At 46.9% G+C, this 18,419-nt stretch overlaps 1 protein-coding gene across 3 annotated transcripts in view; it reads right to left on the bottom strand.

Moving 5' to 3' along the window:
• The window catches only part of LOC144762289 (uncharacterized), a 383,652-nt gene that overhangs the window by 126,629 nt on the left and 238,604 nt on the right, over positions 1 to 18,419 (bottom strand). For all 3 annotated transcript variants that reach the window (XR_013596075.1, XM_078647431.1, XM_078647429.1), the window contains exon 3: positions 8,115 to 9,156. Coding sequence is in view for 2 of the 3 variants with exons in the window: in XM_078647429.1 (XP_078503555.1) it covers positions 8,115 to 9,156 (1,042 nt within the window). In the remaining variant the exon portion in view is untranslated. The remainder of the gene's footprint in view (positions 1 to 8,114; positions 9,157 to 18,419) is intronic.

Raw genomic sequence — 18,419 nt, 5'->3', positions numbered from 1 at the left:
ATAGCCCACATATCTGAACAATCCAAGCAACATATAATGCAGCATGTATTTCGGGTCCCAAACATATTTACATCCCCACATTCAGCTTAAAATTTCAGAACTCTACATGTAGCTAACCTATATAAAAGCAAGGATTTGTTTACTTTCTTTGCATATGTATTTATGATCGTGAACACAATAGGGACAATGAAGAGGTAGAGAACATGGTGGGAGCTCATAAAAGAGGGGAAAGCCCTAGAAAGGACAAAGAGTAAACTTTAAAAGCTAAGTATCTGCTATTGGTTGCCCCTACACTGAACAATCCTCCTACTTGAGATGATTGTTAATCAACAAACATTCAAATAACATTTTTTTAAATTATTCAACCTGATATCACACTAAAAACCAGACACTGTTAGGTAAAATGTCACTTATAGACAATGCTGCACCAAACTCCACAAGGCAATCTTTACAGGCATATGGAAGCCTTACATAAAATCGCCATAGAAAGGCCAGAAGTGGCTCACAACAAACCACAAAGATATATGCTCGACAGATTGCAAATCGCATCTAGGGCAATACTCCCCTCTTCTCTTGGGTAGTTTTTACTAACAAACAGACCACCAATAAATGATGGCGCTTTCACGAATAGCTGGTGTAAATGTCTTATAAAAGCATCTATTCAAACAAACTGTGCATTTTTGGAGATATGGGCATTTAGACAAAACCAACTTTCAAAGCCACAATCAAGAACCATTACAACAAATCCTGAAGCTCTCAACCTCTGCAAACTAGTCAGTGGGCTCCATACACAGCAAACCATACTTTGGACATAATACTTGGTCACAGAAAAAGAAAAAAAACCTGCAGGAGCGACTACTACCTCATCTCGTTCCCTCATAAGTTCTATCCCCAGGCCCATCCTCCTGCAACGCTGTGCTTACACCAAGCTTTTAGGTCGAGCCCAGAGGCAGTGACCGTGCGCTGCCTTACGAGGCATGCTGTAATGTCTTTGGGAAGTTGAATGACACCCACCACATGCCCACGGTTTGCGATTGGTTACTTAGTCGGCCTTTCTAAATGACATAGTTTTGGTTTGTGGATAGATTACATTTGTTCCGCCTTGTGGCGGTTTTGTTTCTGCCCTGGCGTTGGCACCTGCTGCAGGGATCCTTTCGATACGGGCCATATGTTTTGGTACCAGCACTACCTTTTCTTTTGCCTCGGCTTGTTTTTTAATTTCTTGTTGTGTTTTTCTTTGCAGCCGCCTCCTTCCGCTGTGGCATTTCCTTTGCTATTGTTCTCCGTGTTGAACATTGTCAGTGTTTAACATGCTACTGCCCCTCTCCAGTTGTCCCCATTCCCTTTGTTCCCGTCCCCCTCCCATTGTCCATGTTCACCATGCTACCACGGAGACCCGGTCGAAAGCGGGTGGTCCACAGGTGCCACGACCTTCTCCGAGGAGGCACAGAGTCTGCTGCTCTCACCCTCTCCCCTTCACCTGCGGCAGCCAGTGAGGTACCCTCCCGCTGCAGCACGCCACTGTTTATGTTTGAATCCTAAATAGAGTCAGCGAAAAGCATTGCAAAGCCAAAAGGCGAGACCTATTGGCTCTGCCAGTGCTTGTTCTGAGTGCTGTCTCCTGCTTTAGTCTCCTTTTTTGCTTTCTCCTTTCCCCCTCTTTTCCTCCTTTATCTTTCCTCGTTTTTTGACTGCTCTCTTTTGCCTCTCTTCTTAAAGTTTTCTCCTTCCTTTTCCTCATTTTCCGAGTGCTTTCTCCTCCTTTTTACCTCTTTTTTACTGCTCTCTTCCCAAGTTTCAGAGTGCTTTCTCCTGCATATGCCTAGTTTTTTACGGCTTTCCCCTTCCTCCAGTTTTTCCGAGTGCTTTCTCCTGCCTCTCTCATTTTTTACTTTCTCCTTCCGTCCACCGTTTTTCTGAGTGCTTTCTCCACCTTTTGCCTAGTTTTTTACTGCTTTTTCCTTCCGTCCGCTGATTTTCGGAGTGCTTTCTCCACCTTTTACCTTGTTTCTGCTTTTCCTACTTTTTTCTTTTACTGCTTTCTCCTTCCTTTCCCCCGTTATTTTTCATGCTCTTTCCTCTTTTTTAATACTACTTTCTCCTTCCTCTGCCCCTTTTTTGAGTGTTTTCCCCTGCTTCTCCCTAGTTTCTCACTGCTTCTCCATGTTTTTCCTCAACAGGGCCTTGAGAAGCTCACATGTGATTTGCCACGCTTTAAAAATCCTGATTGATTGCTGAAGACTTCTGCCCGCCACAAGATTACAGTCTCTTCCCTACGAACACTTTAACGAACTCAACAAGGAGAAACTTGACTCACCACCAAAACATGTATGCACCCTAAAGCATGTCAGAAGACATTGTTTAAGAAATAAGAAACAAAGATCATTAACTTATCAAAGGACATAATCGGTCAAAGGACATGATAGGTCAATGGAAGAAATCAAAAGAGGCACTGAACAAAATCCACCTGCAGAGACTCAACACAAAACTTTATAAATAAATAAATATAAAAAGTCAGCAAACCACAGTGCACCTGTGCCTAGTCTCCTTCATATCAAGACTTCTGAATCTTGATTGCAGGCCAAAGCTAATATTCTTGACATTAATCATCCTAACAAGACACTGGGTCTACAACCCACTTAAGCTACGACAAAGTGGGTTACGCAGAATAAAAAATCACTCTTCACTCACCGTTCAGAGTCATAATTCCACAATGTGGAATGTCTAGTGGACAAGTGGCCTCTCCATCTGACCACTGCCTACCACACATCTGCCAAAACATCCTACTATTTACCACTGCTGCAAAACTCACTCTGAAGTTAGTCAGTAATTCCTTCACCACTTCCAGGCAGAAATCAAGATATACTTCACACAAGCACTAATTGAGAAGAACAACCTTGAACAAGTGAGGTCCTGACAATTCCTTTGAAAACTTAGAGAAAGAGGAGCATTTTATCAGATTAGTGTCCTTGACGAATATATCTTGCCATCAAATAAATAGTTTAATGAGTAGGACATGTATGAACGGTGCTTGTATGTTGTGAATAGACTGGTGTGTCTGCTGCAAAGGAAGGTGGCACCTTTATGCTTGGTAGGAAATATTCATTCTAGACACTGCAAGAGACCGCTCTCGGAAGCAGGTGTGCCTGGTAAGCCGGTAAGTCACACAGCTCATTCCACTTCCTCTTAGCCCAGGGTTTGCTGCCTGTGTTCTTTTGTTGTGCCTGTCTTTCATAGCACTGGCTCTTTAGACAGGCCACAGCAGACCTACCCGAACTGAACTCCGCCTCTATGATATGTAAAAAGTGTACAAATTCGGCCAGCAACAAGTGGTAAAATTCTACCACTGGATAGGGAGTGTATTGTAACATAATAAAAATATACTTTCTGATTTACTCCATTATACTGCCTTAACCAACAGACAAGTATATGTAATGGTCGTCCTAGTATTGGATTCACCTTCGACTGGTCCCAATGGAAGCTTGTACAACCATGTAAGGAAGACAGACTGTAGGACCAGTTGTTGATATTCAGTCTGATTGCTATTCTCTTTCTAGACTGGGATGCCTTCAGAATCGTACTTACTTGTCTGAGGAGTTCGACTGATTGGCATCAGGTGTGTGAGGACAGACCACGAGCCAGTGGACTAGAAGGGGCATCATCTGGACAGGTCAAGGAACCAAAGTTACAGAGATTGCCTCTGCCCAGATGCCCAAGAGAAACAAAAGAATCCCAGTTTAGAAGCTGCTTGATCACCTGTACATGTCTAGAAAGGTGAGCCTCCTTTTGCCCAAAGATTTCATGCAACTGCCCCTCTCGCCGTACAATGGAAAAAGGAGATCGTTGTCTTCCACTTCTGCAGCAAGGATTACTACCCACCCTCAAACAATGAATTTGGTGAAAGTTCTGCACTGTTGGAGTGCTAAGGCATGTGAGGGTGTGGGGCACAGTAGGCAGGATGGGGTGAGGGGAACGTAGTGGTGTTCGGTTCATGTCCATTTGACTGAGATCTAGTCTGTAATCTGCACTACTCTGGGTTTCACTTTGCAGGTAGGGTGGGGACAGGTTGGCATGCACACCCACCTGTTTGTTTAAGGAGGGGATGGGTAAGGGTAAGGTTCGAGTGCACATAACGGTGAGTAGGAGAGCCAACACATAGTTGCTTAGAAATAAGCTATTTGTGAACCTCTGGAGTGGTTGTGGAGATTTGGATAGGTCTCAAATGGTAGGCATTTGAAAATAGCTTAATTTAACTTGTGGGACTTTACGTTTCAGCCAAGTGAGTCATGGTAATCCCCCACCCAATACATCGTTGCACCATTGGTAGGACTCTCATTGTTTAAATCATATGCAGATAAGGAGAGCTGGTGGTTACTCTTGAATGCAACACTGAAGGGGAGAGAAAGCACTATAGTCTCAATATATGGTCACAACTCAGATCAAGAAGCTTTAATTAAATCCACACTTCAAATGCTGCTTTCATTGGCACAAGGCCTTTGGCAGTGAAAGAGGACTGTAATATGGTGCTGAATCGCAACGTCGACAAAACATCACAATGTATGGGGTATTAGGGGGAGAGGATGTGTTCTAATGGCTAGAACGGTCCACTTCGTAGCAGGGAACCGGGTTTCAGTATCGGCAGGGACACTCAAAATCCTGTGTTTTTGGGAGAATCGCTTAATCTCCCTCACAAAAATAAATGTGTTAATCTGTAACACTACTGGTGCTCATGTAGAGCGCTTCGATACCTTCAGGTCTAGTTTGCGCTATATAAAACTCCCCCCAAAAAATGGGGTAGCACATCACGATCTACAGAGGAAGTACAATGGGTATCACAGGTGGGCTTAATTCACACCTGGAGATCCCTAAATCCTACCCAACAGATTACTCCCATTACATGTCTGCTTACAGAGCATCCACAGGTCAGTGTGATTTTCTTGGTTACAACAGTATCCAAGAAAATCACACTGACCTGTGGATGCTCTGTGAGCAGACATGTAATGGGAGTAATCTGTTGGGTAGGATTTAGGGATCTCCAGGTGTGAATTAAGCCCACAACAGATACCTCTTTTACCCATGGTCACAGACAGAGGCAGAGCATGTGGTAATATTTTCAGACCAATCTCCAGAGAAACATTACTTACGATGAGCGGCAGGAGAAGTGGTTGGAAGACAGTCTTGGAGACTGAATGATGTATTTTTGTAGACCAGGCAGCCAAAAATGTAGTTTCAAAGCATTTTACTGAATTCCTCCAATTTATCAATTCAAACAAATGTAGTCAGTAAACAACTTGAGACGCTCTGAAGGAGGTGGTATGTGGTAGCTTTATAGCTGAGGGGGACTGGTTTTTCGCAAGGTGGACAAACTGCAGAATGATTTGCAATAAACAGAGCCCTCATGCAAACAATGTCTCTTCCAGAGCACTTTCCTTAAGGTTCTAGGATTTTGGAGACAGCTATAGTTGTTAGTGATCATCAAGGAAGAGTATGCTTTTGTCAAGGCTTTGCAAAGTTTTTACAAGGGGGGCAAGCAGGCCGAGAGACTACTGCCCACTACATTGAAGGCAAAACGGGTTCAATCATTTGTAGAGTATTAACGACCAGCATAGTAACAGGCTATTAAACAAGGTCAATTGGTTCACTAATATCACAAGCAGCTTTACAACCCCAAAATAGCAAACCCTACTCAGGTGACTGAATGGACTAGCAAAGCACTCTATAAACTTACTCCCCTCACTTCAAAGTATTGAATCAACTCATAACGAAGGAATAAATAAAACAAATTATTAAAATCCTGAAGGTTTCTAGGAATGTAAGCCCAGATGCATCTCCCCATCACTCTACGTAACTCTACAGCCCTCTATGATGGACTTTATTAGGTTGCTCACTGGCCATGCACACGAGATGAGATGAGCATCACCAATGACTAAGACTAGGATAACAGTGCCTCAGAAGTGAGGGAAGGACAAGGAGGAGTGTGGGTGTTCTAAGGGAATTAGACTGTTCAATTAAATTAAGAATTTTCCAAGATCCAACTTTTCCCACAGTTAATACATCCAACTTGCCTGGATTTGTGGGGGTGGGGGGAGGGGGAGGGGTAGCAGGGTAAGTGATAATACTAAGAAAGATACATACAATAGACATGGCTTATCAACTTAAGAGATGGACACAATGGAGACTTATTGGATGCCTAGAATAGACTGAATGCCTAGATGCCTTTCTTTAACCCCTTCCATGCTCATGACGAGCTCAGCTCGTCATGCAGTACACTGCTCGTGTGCTTATGACGAGCTGAGCTCGTCATGAACAATGGGATTTAAGGGAGACCAGCACCCAGCGAAAATTGCTGTAGCATTCAAGGTGTTAAGGAGCCCATGAACGCAAAAGAGTTTGGCCACAACTCCATGAATTAAGAGCCTCACTCTCAAAAGGTACCGTGGCTAGGGGACAATGGAAGAGATGCCCCGACCCTTAACAGAAAGTAAAGTTCCCTACAGTTGCATATCTGCCTCGGATTAAAAACGCTCTGCAGCAGATTAAGTGGACAACTGACATCAGATTTAGATACGAAAATACGTTCTCCGTTCAGCCTCCAGAAATCTACTCACTGTCCCCAGATTCAAGAGGACGAAATGGGGAGGAAGAGCTTTTTCCACCTTGGCTCCTAAGTTATGGAACTCGCTCCCCCAAGAACTCTCCAGCCAAGCATCTTTGGCGATTTTCCGTAAACTTCTGAAGACTTGGCTCTTCTCCCAGGCCTACTAAAGTCATTGTAAACCCTGTGGCATCAGCCTTTTTGTTTCCCCTGTCTGTATATTGTTTGGTTTGTTGTTTGCGCCTTGATGCCCTTGTGGTTAAGTCTGCGCATTACAAGACATCTTTCATTCATTCATAAAGAGGTGTTTTTGGAGACCCCATTATTTGGAGGTAACTAACATCACCTAATCCATACGAACATGAGTAAATGTCTAGTCATCAAAAACAATGTATTAAGTCGACTCTGAGCAACAAAAAATATCAATGTCTTAATGTGTTTAAGATTATGCCAAAATACAAGTTCAAGTGTTGGTCTCGTTGTTATTATAGATCAGAATTGGAAATTATGCCCCTAACCTTTCGCAATGAGAGTCAAAGTCATAGAAGTACTAAGAAAAATGAATAATGTCAGATGAGTCAAGCAATGAAAACAGCTGTATCCTTAATGAAGAAAGAAATCATGAGAGAGACACAAAGCACAGACCACTTCCAATGTTGGGGGCAGACTGAAGGCCAGGTGTCAAAGATATTACATTCAGGCGTCCTGAAAATTATCGTATTTAAGGACTTCAAGGCGCCAGCAGTTAGACTGAGGCTCAACCAAGGAAATTAACTTGCCTGCCATTATGCAAAACAACTTTGTAAAGCAACTGCCTTAACAGCAGCGAGACCATCTGAAATAGGTCAGCAAACCTGAGAGCACTTCATCCTTATAACCAGTCGGACAGTCTATATACACTTTCAGTCTCGGAATTCAACCATAATCTCTCAGACAGCAGACAATGTATTTATTTGGTGTATTCTAATCTGCCTTTTTTGAAAACAGGCACCATAAACAACCAGTGAAACCCTGCCTCAAAAAAGCAGAGTGCCATGCAAACCAATACTCAAGTGCCAAGTCATCCTCTGTGAAAGACTACGAGAATCAATCCAAAAGGTGAAAAACTGCTGATCAGGGCATTAGAGTCTTCATCATAACTGGACCATCTCTGGTGCTTCTTCATAATCCAGTTGAGAAAAAAAAAATGTTAAATACTAGTTTTGAAGTTTTATAGGGTGCCAACCCTGGATGTTTGGAACACTAGAAAAATAAACAGAGATGATCCCACCCTGGAGAACAAACTAAAAGTTACAAACAAAACATAATTCACATCACAATGGTATTACAAACAAAGGGAAAATGTTTCATGATAATCTTCCATAAGAAGGACATTTCCAGGACTTTGCGAAACAGACAATGTGCACTGTAAAAGCTGAGTAAACACTAAAGGAACAATCTTGCAGTCTACAGCAAAGACACCTCTAAATCTTTTCACACTCTCAAACAGCTTCCAAATGTAGGGAAATAGTGCTCAAACCTGAGTGGGTATACTCGATGCCGCAAGATGATTGGATATACTCGATGCCACACCATCCTTTGTAGCTTGCCTCTTCTTAATGGACAGAGAGTGATTCTGCCGATGCAGCATCTTAGCTGAACTCTGAATTAGGGAGCCCAGTGATAGGTCAACTTTCGGTTTCCGCACCTCATCGTTGAATAAAGTTACGTTAATGGTGACTTCATTATTCTTTGTCCTTATTAGCCTACGGGGATTACGTACAGGACTTTTACTTTGTTTGAAGCTTGTGCTTTTGCTCTTGTTTGTACTGCTGCTTTGTGTCCTTTTTTTGCTGATGCTTGTATTCCGCGTTCTGCTCTTGCTCCTTCCTCGCGGCAGTAGCCCACTGCTGGTCTTTCCTCGGGATGCGCTGTAGCTTCCCACTCGGGGCCTGCTTCTGCTTCTTGTTTGATGTCTACTTCTACTCCTCACCCGGTTTCTACTTCTGCTCCTGCCTCTGTGTCCGCTCATGCTCCTGCCCCTGGGTTTGCTGTTGCTCCTAAGCCTACATCTGCTCCTTCCTCTATCTCTACTGCTGCTCCTGCCTCTACTGCTGCTCCTACCCCTTTTCCTACTGTTGCTACTAGCACGGGGTCTACAGTTGCTTCTGTTTGGCTGCCTGAGCCTACTGCTGCTGCTCTTGCTGCTACTGCTACTAACACTGCTGCTCCTCTTACTGATTCTTCCACTCTTGGTGCTAGAGCTGCTGGCACCACTTCCAGTTTTTCTGCAGACCAATTGCTCTTCTCTTGATCCCTGAAGGTCCTTTTTCACACAGCCTTTTTCCTCATTCTCTATAGGGGTCAGATGGCTGCCCTCTTGCCTTGAGTGGAGGGGCTTCTCGTTGCTTTTGTTAATCTTCTGTGCTGGGATCTGGAGAGCTTCTAAGCAGAGACGAAATGCGGCTTCAACTTCAACATTTTCCTCTGCCAAGTCTAGACTAGGCGGCTCGCCTTCAATAGACGAGTGCTTCTTTGAAAGTTGGCCAGCCGAATCAACAGCTTCATCACCAGACTCCCCACTAACAAAACAAAAGGAGAATACATTAAATACTTTGCACACTGATGTAAAAGCAAACACAGAAAGTCAGGTATGTGAACAAATACACGGTTTAAATTCCTTGCATTCATTTGGGACAGTGTGAATCAATACTTGAACAGAGATTATGATCTCTGGGTACTAAGATATAACATGCTTTCATTAGACCGGTTTTTGGGAACGGACTTTTCAACAAAGTTTATTTTGTCTGTGACACCTTTCACCAATTTTACTGGTTTATATAACGGGGTTTTCACTGTACACTGGCCCTTTGGATAATTCAAGTAATGACTATGCTACTTACCAGTATGCATCTGTTCTTGGCATGTAGGGCTGCTAACATTCATATCTATTGCATAGATCGCCGCCTAGTGTTGGGTCCGGATGATTGCACATTGTTGTCCTGGAAGAGTCTTCGAAGTATCACGAGATAGGTGGCTCCTCCCCTGGACTACAGTGCGCATGGGCATCGACTCCATCCCCAGATTGTTTTTAGCCATTGTGGCAAAGATGGAGTGCGATAGTAGAAATGATGTCCATGCTAGTGATGAAATGCATGAAGTAATCTGCAGCTGCTACAGGCGCCGGGGAGGAGGGTGGGCGATATGAATGTTAGCAGCCCTACATGCCAAGAACAGATGCATACTGGTAAGTAGCATATTCAGTTCGAGGCATGTGGGCTGCTAAATTCATATCTATTGCATAGAATACATAGCAGTCCCCTCATTAGCGGCGGCCGCCCGTGCCAGCTGCAGAAGTCTGAAAAAGAGTTTTGAGAACAGCCTGTCCTACAGCTGCCTGCTGTTTGGAGTGCACATCTACACAGTAATGTTTGGTAAATGTATGTGGTGTAGCCCACGTGGCTGCTCTACAAATGTCTTCCAAAGGAATGTTACCTAGGAATGCCATGGAGGCCCCCAACTTGCGTGTGGAGTGCGCCCTGGGGGGGGACCGTTAAAGTGAGTTTAGCCTTCTGATAACAAATCTGAATACATTTAACGATCCACCTGGCTATTCCAGCTTTGGAAATAGGGTTGCCTTTGTGCGGTGCTGAGAAGGCAACGAAAAGTTGCTGTGTCTTTCTAAAGTGTTGTGTTCTGTCAATGTAGTACATTAATGCCCTTTTAACATCCAGCGTGTGGAGCATTCTTTCCGCTACTGTTTCTGGGGTTGGGGGTTGGAAAGAATGCGGGCAGTTCAATCGTCTGATTGACATGAAACTGTGACACCACCTTTGGAAGGAACTTGGGGTTAGTGCGGAGCACTACCCTGTTTGAATGGACTTGAATAAATGGCTCTTGTATTGTGAGCGCTTGTAGCTCACTAACACGTCTGAGAGACGTGATAGCAATGAGGAAAGCCACTTTCCATGTCAAGAACTGAACCTCACACGAATGTAGAGGCTCAAAAGGTGGGCCCATCAACCTAGTGAGGACCACGTTGAGATTCCACACTGGAGCGGGTGGGGTCCTGGGAGGAATGACCCGCTTCAGCCCTTCTAGAAAAGCTTTAATGGCAGGCACCCTGAAAACAGAGAGATGCTGCCTGTTTTGAAGATAAGCCGCTATGGCGGATAAGTGTATCCTAATGGAAGTGTACGGTAGATTGCATTTGTAAAGATGCAACAAATAGCAGATGATGTTAGGAATGGATGCATCTAGCGGGTTTATGTTATGTGCTGTACAATAAATGACAAACCGCTTCCATTTTGCTGCATAGCAAGCTCTTGTAGTGGGCTTCCGTACCTCCCTGATGATGTCCATGCATTCTGGAGGCAGGTTAAGGTAGCCAAACTCTAAGACCTCAGGAGCCAGATCGCAAGATTGAGCTGGTGCGGATCTGGATGCTGAATGTAGCCATGGTTCTGCGTCAAAAGTCTGGGTGTGAGGTGCAGCCTTTGATGCGGTACCACGGAGAGTTCTAGAAACGTGGTGTACCATGGTTGGCGTGCCCACGTTGGAGCAACCAGGATGAGCGTCATTGAGTGTTGCTTTAGCTTTCTTGCCACCAGCGGTATTAGAGGTGCTGGGGGAAAAGCGTACGCAAATCTGGTCTGACCAGTTCATCCATATCGCATTGCCCTGCGATTGTGGGTGAGGGAACCTGGCGGCAAAGCTTTGGCATTTTGCGTTTTCCCTTGTGGCAAACAGGTCTATCTCTGGATGACCCCACTGCTGAAAGTACGGGCGGAGTACTGATGGATGTAACTCCCACTCGTGCATCTGGTGGCTGTACCTGCTGAGCAGATCCGCCATCTGATTGTCCTTGCCCGGGAAGTGTTCCGCCATGAGGAAAATGTTCCTCTGAATGGCCCACTTCCACATGCTCTGAGCCAGGTGAGACAGCTGTGGAGAGTGCGTACCCCCCTGCTTCTGGATATAGTATATGGCAGTCATGTTGTCCGTCCGGATCAAGACGACTTTGTTGCACAGATGTACCTTGAAGGACTTGAGTGCCATGAAGATTGCCATCAACTCTAGATAGTTGATGTGCATCTTCTTCTGCTGTGTCGTCCATAGTCCCTGCACCGTGTAGTGGAGCACATGAGCTCCCCAACCCTGGAGAGAAGCGTCCGTCGTCATGATGATCTGCGGCACAGGCTCTTGGAACGGTCGGCCCTTGCAAAGGTTGTGTGGATTCCACCAATGCAGAGAGCTGTACGCCCGACCGGTCACCAACACTAGGTCTTTCAATTGTCCTTGAGCCTGTGTCCACTGATGCGCCAAGCATTCTTGGAGCGGACGCATATGCAACCTTGCGTGCGGGACTATGAAGATGCAGGAGGCCATCATGCCTATCAACTGCATAAACACTCTCGCTGGGAGTGAGTGTTGCGGTCTGAACCTTTGGATGAGCGACTGGATGTTGTCGATCCTCACCTGGTTCGGCTGAGCCGTAGCAGTCAGAGTATTTATTGTCGCGCCCAGATACTGCCGCACATGGGCTGGCTGAAGGTGCGACTTTGGATAGTTCAGTGAGAACGCCAGACTGTGAAGGAGGTGAATTGTGTGGGACATGTCTGCGGCGCACTGCTGTTCAGACTTTGCTTGAACGAGCCAGTCGTCTAGGTAAGGGTAGACATGTATGTTCTGTCTCCTGAGGTGCGCCGCCACGGTCGCCAGACACTTTGTGAACACTCTGGGGGCAGTGGTCACTCCGAAGGGTAGGACCTTGAACTGGTAATGCCTGTTTTGTATGGTGAACCTGAGGTATTTCCTGTGGGATGGGTGGAGTGGTATGTGAAAATAAGCATCCTTGAGGTCCAAGGTTGCGAGGAAGTCTCCCTGGTTTAACAATGGAAGAACCTGCTGCAGTGTTAACATATGAAAATGTTCTGAGAGGATGTACAAGTTGAGGGGGCGTAGGTCTAGAATGGGTCTGAGTGAACCGTCCTTTTTCGGGATTAAGAAGTACAGGGAATAAACCCCTGTGCCTTCCTCCTCCACCGGCACGAGCTCTATTGGGCCTTTTTGCAGCATTACAAGAACCTCTTGCTGCAATAAGTGCAAGTGCTCTGCTGACATAGGTCGTTGTCTTGGGGGTATGTTGGGTGGAGTGAACGTCAACTCCAAACAATAACCGAACTGGATAAGTTTCCTTACCCACCTGTCTGTGGTGATGGACGTCCAGACTGGCAGAAACTGCTGGAGTCTCCCCCCGACAGGTGTTGGATGGTCGGGGGGCAGTGACAGAGAGTCACTGTTTGTTGGCAGCAGAGGAACGGGAACTATTGTTGCCTCTGCCTCTGCCCTTGGCGCTGTTGCCTCTGTAACCACCTCTATTCTGTTTTGGGTACGAGGCCTGGGCGCCTCCTCTGCCGAAATGTGACTGCTGTGCCAAGTGTCCTCTGGTAGCACCCCGCGCACTTGAGCGACGAAAAGTGTTTCCTCTGAATTGCTGAGACTGAAGTGCCCCCATGGACTTAGCCGTCTCAGTATCTTTTTTGATCTTCTCGAGGGTGGTGTCAACCTCAGGCCCAAACAGTCTGTCTGGATTGACGGGCTGGTTGAGGATAGTCGTCTGTATTTCTGGCTTGAACCCTGAGATGCGGAGCCATGCCTGATGCCTCAACATAACACTTGTGTTGACTGCTCTCGCCGCTGTATCTGCCACGTCTAGCGCACATTTAATTGCAGTGTTACAAATTAGCTTGCCCTCTTGTATCAGCAACTCAGCTCCTTCTTTAAACTCGTCTGGAAGGTGTTGTAAGAGCTGTTCTAAGGTGTCATAGTGCCCCCTATCATACCTGGCTAATAGGGCTTGCGTGTTAGATATGCGCCATATGTTGGCTGCCTGCGCAGCCACCCTTTTGCCCCCTGCCTCCAGCACTTTTGACTCTTTGTCCGGGGGAGGAGCTTCACCCGTTGTCTGCGAATTCGCCCTTTTGCGGGCATTTGAGACCACCAAAGAGTCTAGAGGCAACTGGCCTCGTATATAAGTAGGGTCCCCAGGTGCCGGCCTGTACTTTTTTTCAATTCGTGGGTTCACTACCCTCGCTCTGGTGGGTTCCTTGAAAATGTCTGTGGCATGCTTGAGAACTCCCCTTAAGCATTGGAAGTGTTTTCACAGTTTTTTCTGATGCAGAGAAAGTATCAAACAAAAAGTCAACTTCCACAGGGTCGGCATGCATCTCCACCTTATGGTTTGCAGCCGCCCTTTCAATTAAAGCATTAAACGCCGCAGAGTCTTCAGTTGGAGAAGTTTTCACCCCATACATCTGTGGGTCACCGACCACCTGTTGGTCCCCCTGATCACCAGAGTGTACCCATGAGTCCTGCTGCTCATCAGGGTCAGTATTGTCTGGGAAGTTATACCCCTGATCTTGTTCATCCTCATCTCCATTTGAGCAAGTGGGTGAAGGGGTAGGACTCCGCCTAGGCCGTTGTGGAACGGGTTCAACAAGTTCTGTCGTGTCTGGTGCAGGCTTTTTCTTCTTTAGAGGTATTACATAGGATTCCACAGGCTGGGATGTAGTTTTCCTCTTGTAGAGCGTTAATCTACCCGTGTCGGCGTCGATAAAATGCTCCTCTTGGTCGTCAGATAAAGGTGGTCGACCAAAGCCTCCACTCAGCTGAGTCTGCCTCAATGGCTCCGAGTCCTCGGGCACCGTACGAGGTGCAAAAGCCTTCGGCGCCACCTTCGGTGGTAGCGTATAGAGGATCGGCATGGAAGTCTTATTCAGTGGAACACTTGTCCTCGGTACCGAAGGTGTGTTCGGCTCCGACGCCTTGTCTCTCAACCGTTTCAGGGAGTCCGAGACTTGCTTCGTAAAAGAAGCGGGCGGCTTCGTCGATCCGACCAACAACCTCTGTCCACTCGCAGGGGAAGAACCGAGCGTCGACGATTTTTCCTTGGGTGGCGGAGGCGCGGACGCACCTTCGACAGTTGCGCTCTGCTTCGCCGTCCCGGCCTTAGTCGTCGACGTCGCAGACTTTGGAGCAGCAGATTTATCTGTCTGCGTCGGGGCTCCAGACTTCGGCTCGGTGCCCCTCGCTGACTTCGCTTCGACTGTCCGTTTGCCTGTCGACACTGGCTCGACGACCTTCTTCGAGCCGGCCTCCTTGGCCCCTTTCGGCACCTTAGCCTGTTCGACAGCCTTCTGCGGCTTCGAGGGCTCCGAAGACGACGGTTTCGATGTAGTCCCAGACATCTTCGGTGTCGATGGTTTGTCGGCCATCTTTGTTGTTTTCGATTCCGATGGTTTCGGTTTCGATTTGTGTAATGGAGGCTCCACTGGTACGTCTGTAGCCGGGCCAGGAGGCGGGGCCGAGGACTGAGGAGTAGGGTCATGGGTAAGGCCGTGTGGCGATCCCGTGACCTGAGCCTTAGTAAACGTACGCACGGGGCATAGCTCTTCCTCCGAGCTATCTTCCGCGGCCCCATAAACTTCCTCGTCGTCCCCTACCTCCTCGACGTGTTCGTCTAGGTCCAGGTCCTCAACGGGTTCTCCGTAGTCGGCCTCGACCTCCGCCGATGTAGGTGAGATCTGCAGTTGAAGCTCTTGCTCGTCTGCTTCGGGGTCGCCAAAGATGTCCGCCGGTGCCGATCGCTGGGCCTCGAGGCGCGCCACGCGCCTATTCTTGAGCGTCTTTTTCGACCTGAATCTCGAACAGGCCATACAGTTGGCCTCGTTGTGGTCCGGCGACAGGCACTTGTTGCATACAGGATGCACGTCGATGTGTGGGTACTTCGAACCGCACACGGGGCAGTACTTGAACGGGCTCCGTTCCCCCGTAGCGTCGTCAGGGTCTTGCTGCGTCGACAGGGCCTCGATGACCGAAGAGTCACCCGACTCCTCAGATATCCGACTCGAAGAGTCGGAGTACACACGAGACCGAACGCGAACAATACCGACGAAGGAAAGAAGGCCTTTTGGCCTTAAAGAAATTGTTTTATCGATTCCGAACAGGAGACGTCGAAATCACATCCGAACCCAATGGCGGAAAAAAACAATCTGGGGATGGAGTCGATGCCCATGCGCACTGTAGTCCAGGGGAGGAGCCACCTATCTCGTGATACTTCGAAGACTCTTCCAGGACAACAATGTGCAATCATCCGGACCCAACACTAGGCGGCGATCTATGCAATAGATATGAATTTAGCAGCCCACATGCCTCGAACAATCAGCTTTTCATATTTCTGTTTTTTAGGTTATCACATACATTTGATTTACCTATAATTGGGTGAACCGTATTACCCACACACACCTTTGTTACTTACAATATCGATTACATTATTTATATTTCCTCCATGCAAGCGCCACACAAGTAATCTAACTCTGAAGAATGAAGTGCTGCTATTATATAAGAGTCTTTAAACAGTGAACTATCTGGAGTAACTTTCAGTGACATCACATAAATATCCTTTGTACTGATTTAATCTTCTTTGGCTTAGCATCAAACTGCCTTACACCATTCACTGAATATACGTCATCTGCATATAGAGCTATGCGATCCTCATGTATACCCTGCCAGTATCAGCCTTGTATCAACGTGTCTGCCCGGACAATACAAGCTAACAGCTCTACTCTAGTGCTCCATTGACAAGGACCCTGGCAGACGGATTTGACAAGAGCACCCTTACCAGCATCCTGAAATGTGAGCCAAGTCCCACCCTCTCCAGTACATTATCCAGATAAAGCCAGTCGACAGTGTTGAAGGCCTTTTCGAAGTAGATTAGTAATAAGGCTAATAAGGCTAAATACGGAGTAGGAAGGTGGCGATGAGAAATCAAGTGTAGGCGCGGTAGGCAAGCACCCGTTTGAGATGCGTAGCCAAAATGGTCACGAATATTTTGACTTTGGTATTGATGAGTAAGACTGGCAGATAGTCTGTTTTGGGTACGACTACTGCCGTAGCCATATCAATGTCCTGTGGGAAGACATCTCTCTCTCTGCCGCCACCTCGCACAGAGCATGGAGATGTGGGACCAGAGATTCCTGGAATGCTGCATAGTACTCTTGTACGCCTGTCTTTCGAGTTGCAAGTGATGAGATTGCAGCCTCGATCTCTTCCCTCATGATATGATCATCAAGGCCCTGGGCTTCTACTTCCGAGAGCCGTGGGAGATGAATACCCTGTAGGAAATGGGAGCTGGAGTCTAGTGCACTCGATCGATCCGTGGAATATAGCTTCATGTAATAATCCGCAAAGGTCTGTGCAATTGCAGCCGAGGTGCGAGACATATGCCCTTGACTATCTCTAACTTCTGGTACTATTTGGTTGGCCAGGGGATGGGAAGCAAGCAAGTGGAGCAACTTGCCCTTTTATCACCCTATCCATAAACCCGGGCAATGGAGGACCTCCACATAGATTTGGCGGATTCAAATGATATGCGTCTAATTCTTCCCTCAGTAGATGACGTTGCCGGCGCTCATCCTCGCTATTCGCCATAGCAGTGCACTGCTCAAGGCGAAGGGCCTGGGCCTCAATTTGGGAAAGGCGCTGGTCTTGCGCCAAAAGCTTGCACTTGAGATGCCCTTTTGCGTAGCATCGGATCGCAGCTTTGCCCGCCGCCAATAGTGTGCCTTGGGATTGTACTGTGCCCTCATTGGATTGGAAGTAGTACTTGAGTGTCTCTCCAATCACCCGCTTGTACTCCGGATCCTGGAGGAAACAGGCATTGAGTGGGGTGTAGAGCACCCGTAGGGCCTCCCACATGGATGAGAAGGGGAGAGTGATCTTGTATACCTCGTGCTAGGATTTGGACACTCGTGATGGAGCCACAGTCAGGGGCATGTGTTAAGTTTTAAACGGGGTAACCCACCTAAAACTACCATGACCTGGGTCATTATTACAGTACAATCAAGAGGCAGTCGTGATAGCAAATGTCAAAAAGTAAATTACGTAGGACCATTCACCACCGATTTCTTTTTTGTGATGACTATCACATTTAATATACAATTTTCAAAAGATAGAAATGCATCAAATGCAATATAAAGCCGAAGCGTTTGTTAGTGGCAACACAGTTGCTCCAATAAATTGCAGTCCGATCAATATTTACAGTGCTTTTGGTGTGAGTGAAAAGAAGGGAAAAGTAGGGTAGGTAGTGGTGAGTCAGTGAGTAAGGGACAAGGTAATGGATCTGAATGGCTAGGACCAGGGAGTAGATCGGGGGAATTTCATCTCGCTATGGCGTGTGGGTGCTGGTGCCTCTTCGCTGTCGTGTCCGGTGTTGCAGCAAAACTGGGAAGTTAGAAAAACCACACAGACCATGGTCCCGCACCCCAAACTAACCCCCCCCCTATACTTCACCAGTTGAAGTATCTGTGGGGCAATTAACTGGCGCTCAAAACAAACTAGGCTTTGAAGTGGTTTATGGGATCAGAGTAGTAGACCCCTCCATGTATCAGGATTTCCAGTCTTCCAGAGGATAAATAGTGGTAAAAGTGCATCATTCCTAAATCTTAAATTTGAAGCTGCGCAATAGGTCTGTGTCCTCTGATCGCAGCGTCGGGGACTCAGGGGGCTGCTCTCAAGTGGCCTTTTTGGAGCAGTCCATGTTCCTTGGGAAGCTCGATGACCCTTGAGGCATGGGCTTTGTGTCCCCCAGGGCATGTTGGCAGGTGAAGCAGACACCACTCTAATAGCATAACATCCTCTGTGAGATAGAGTACAGCGTCTGTGGGAGCCCGTGGGCTCAGTTGGCTGCGATGTGGTCTGAAGGTCCGGTGGAGGAACGGTCACCCTAAGGCGGAGTGGACATTCCTCAGTTACCCAGACCATGGCTTTTCCAGAGACTCTAAAA

The sequence above is a fragment of the Lissotriton helveticus genome, chromosome 6, assembly GCF_964261635.1.
Source record: "Lissotriton helveticus chromosome 6, aLisHel1.1, whole genome shotgun sequence".
Lineage (NCBI taxonomy): Eukaryota > Metazoa > Chordata > Amphibia > Caudata > Salamandridae > Lissotriton > Lissotriton helveticus.
This window is presented reverse-complemented; position numbering and strand designations above follow the sequence as displayed.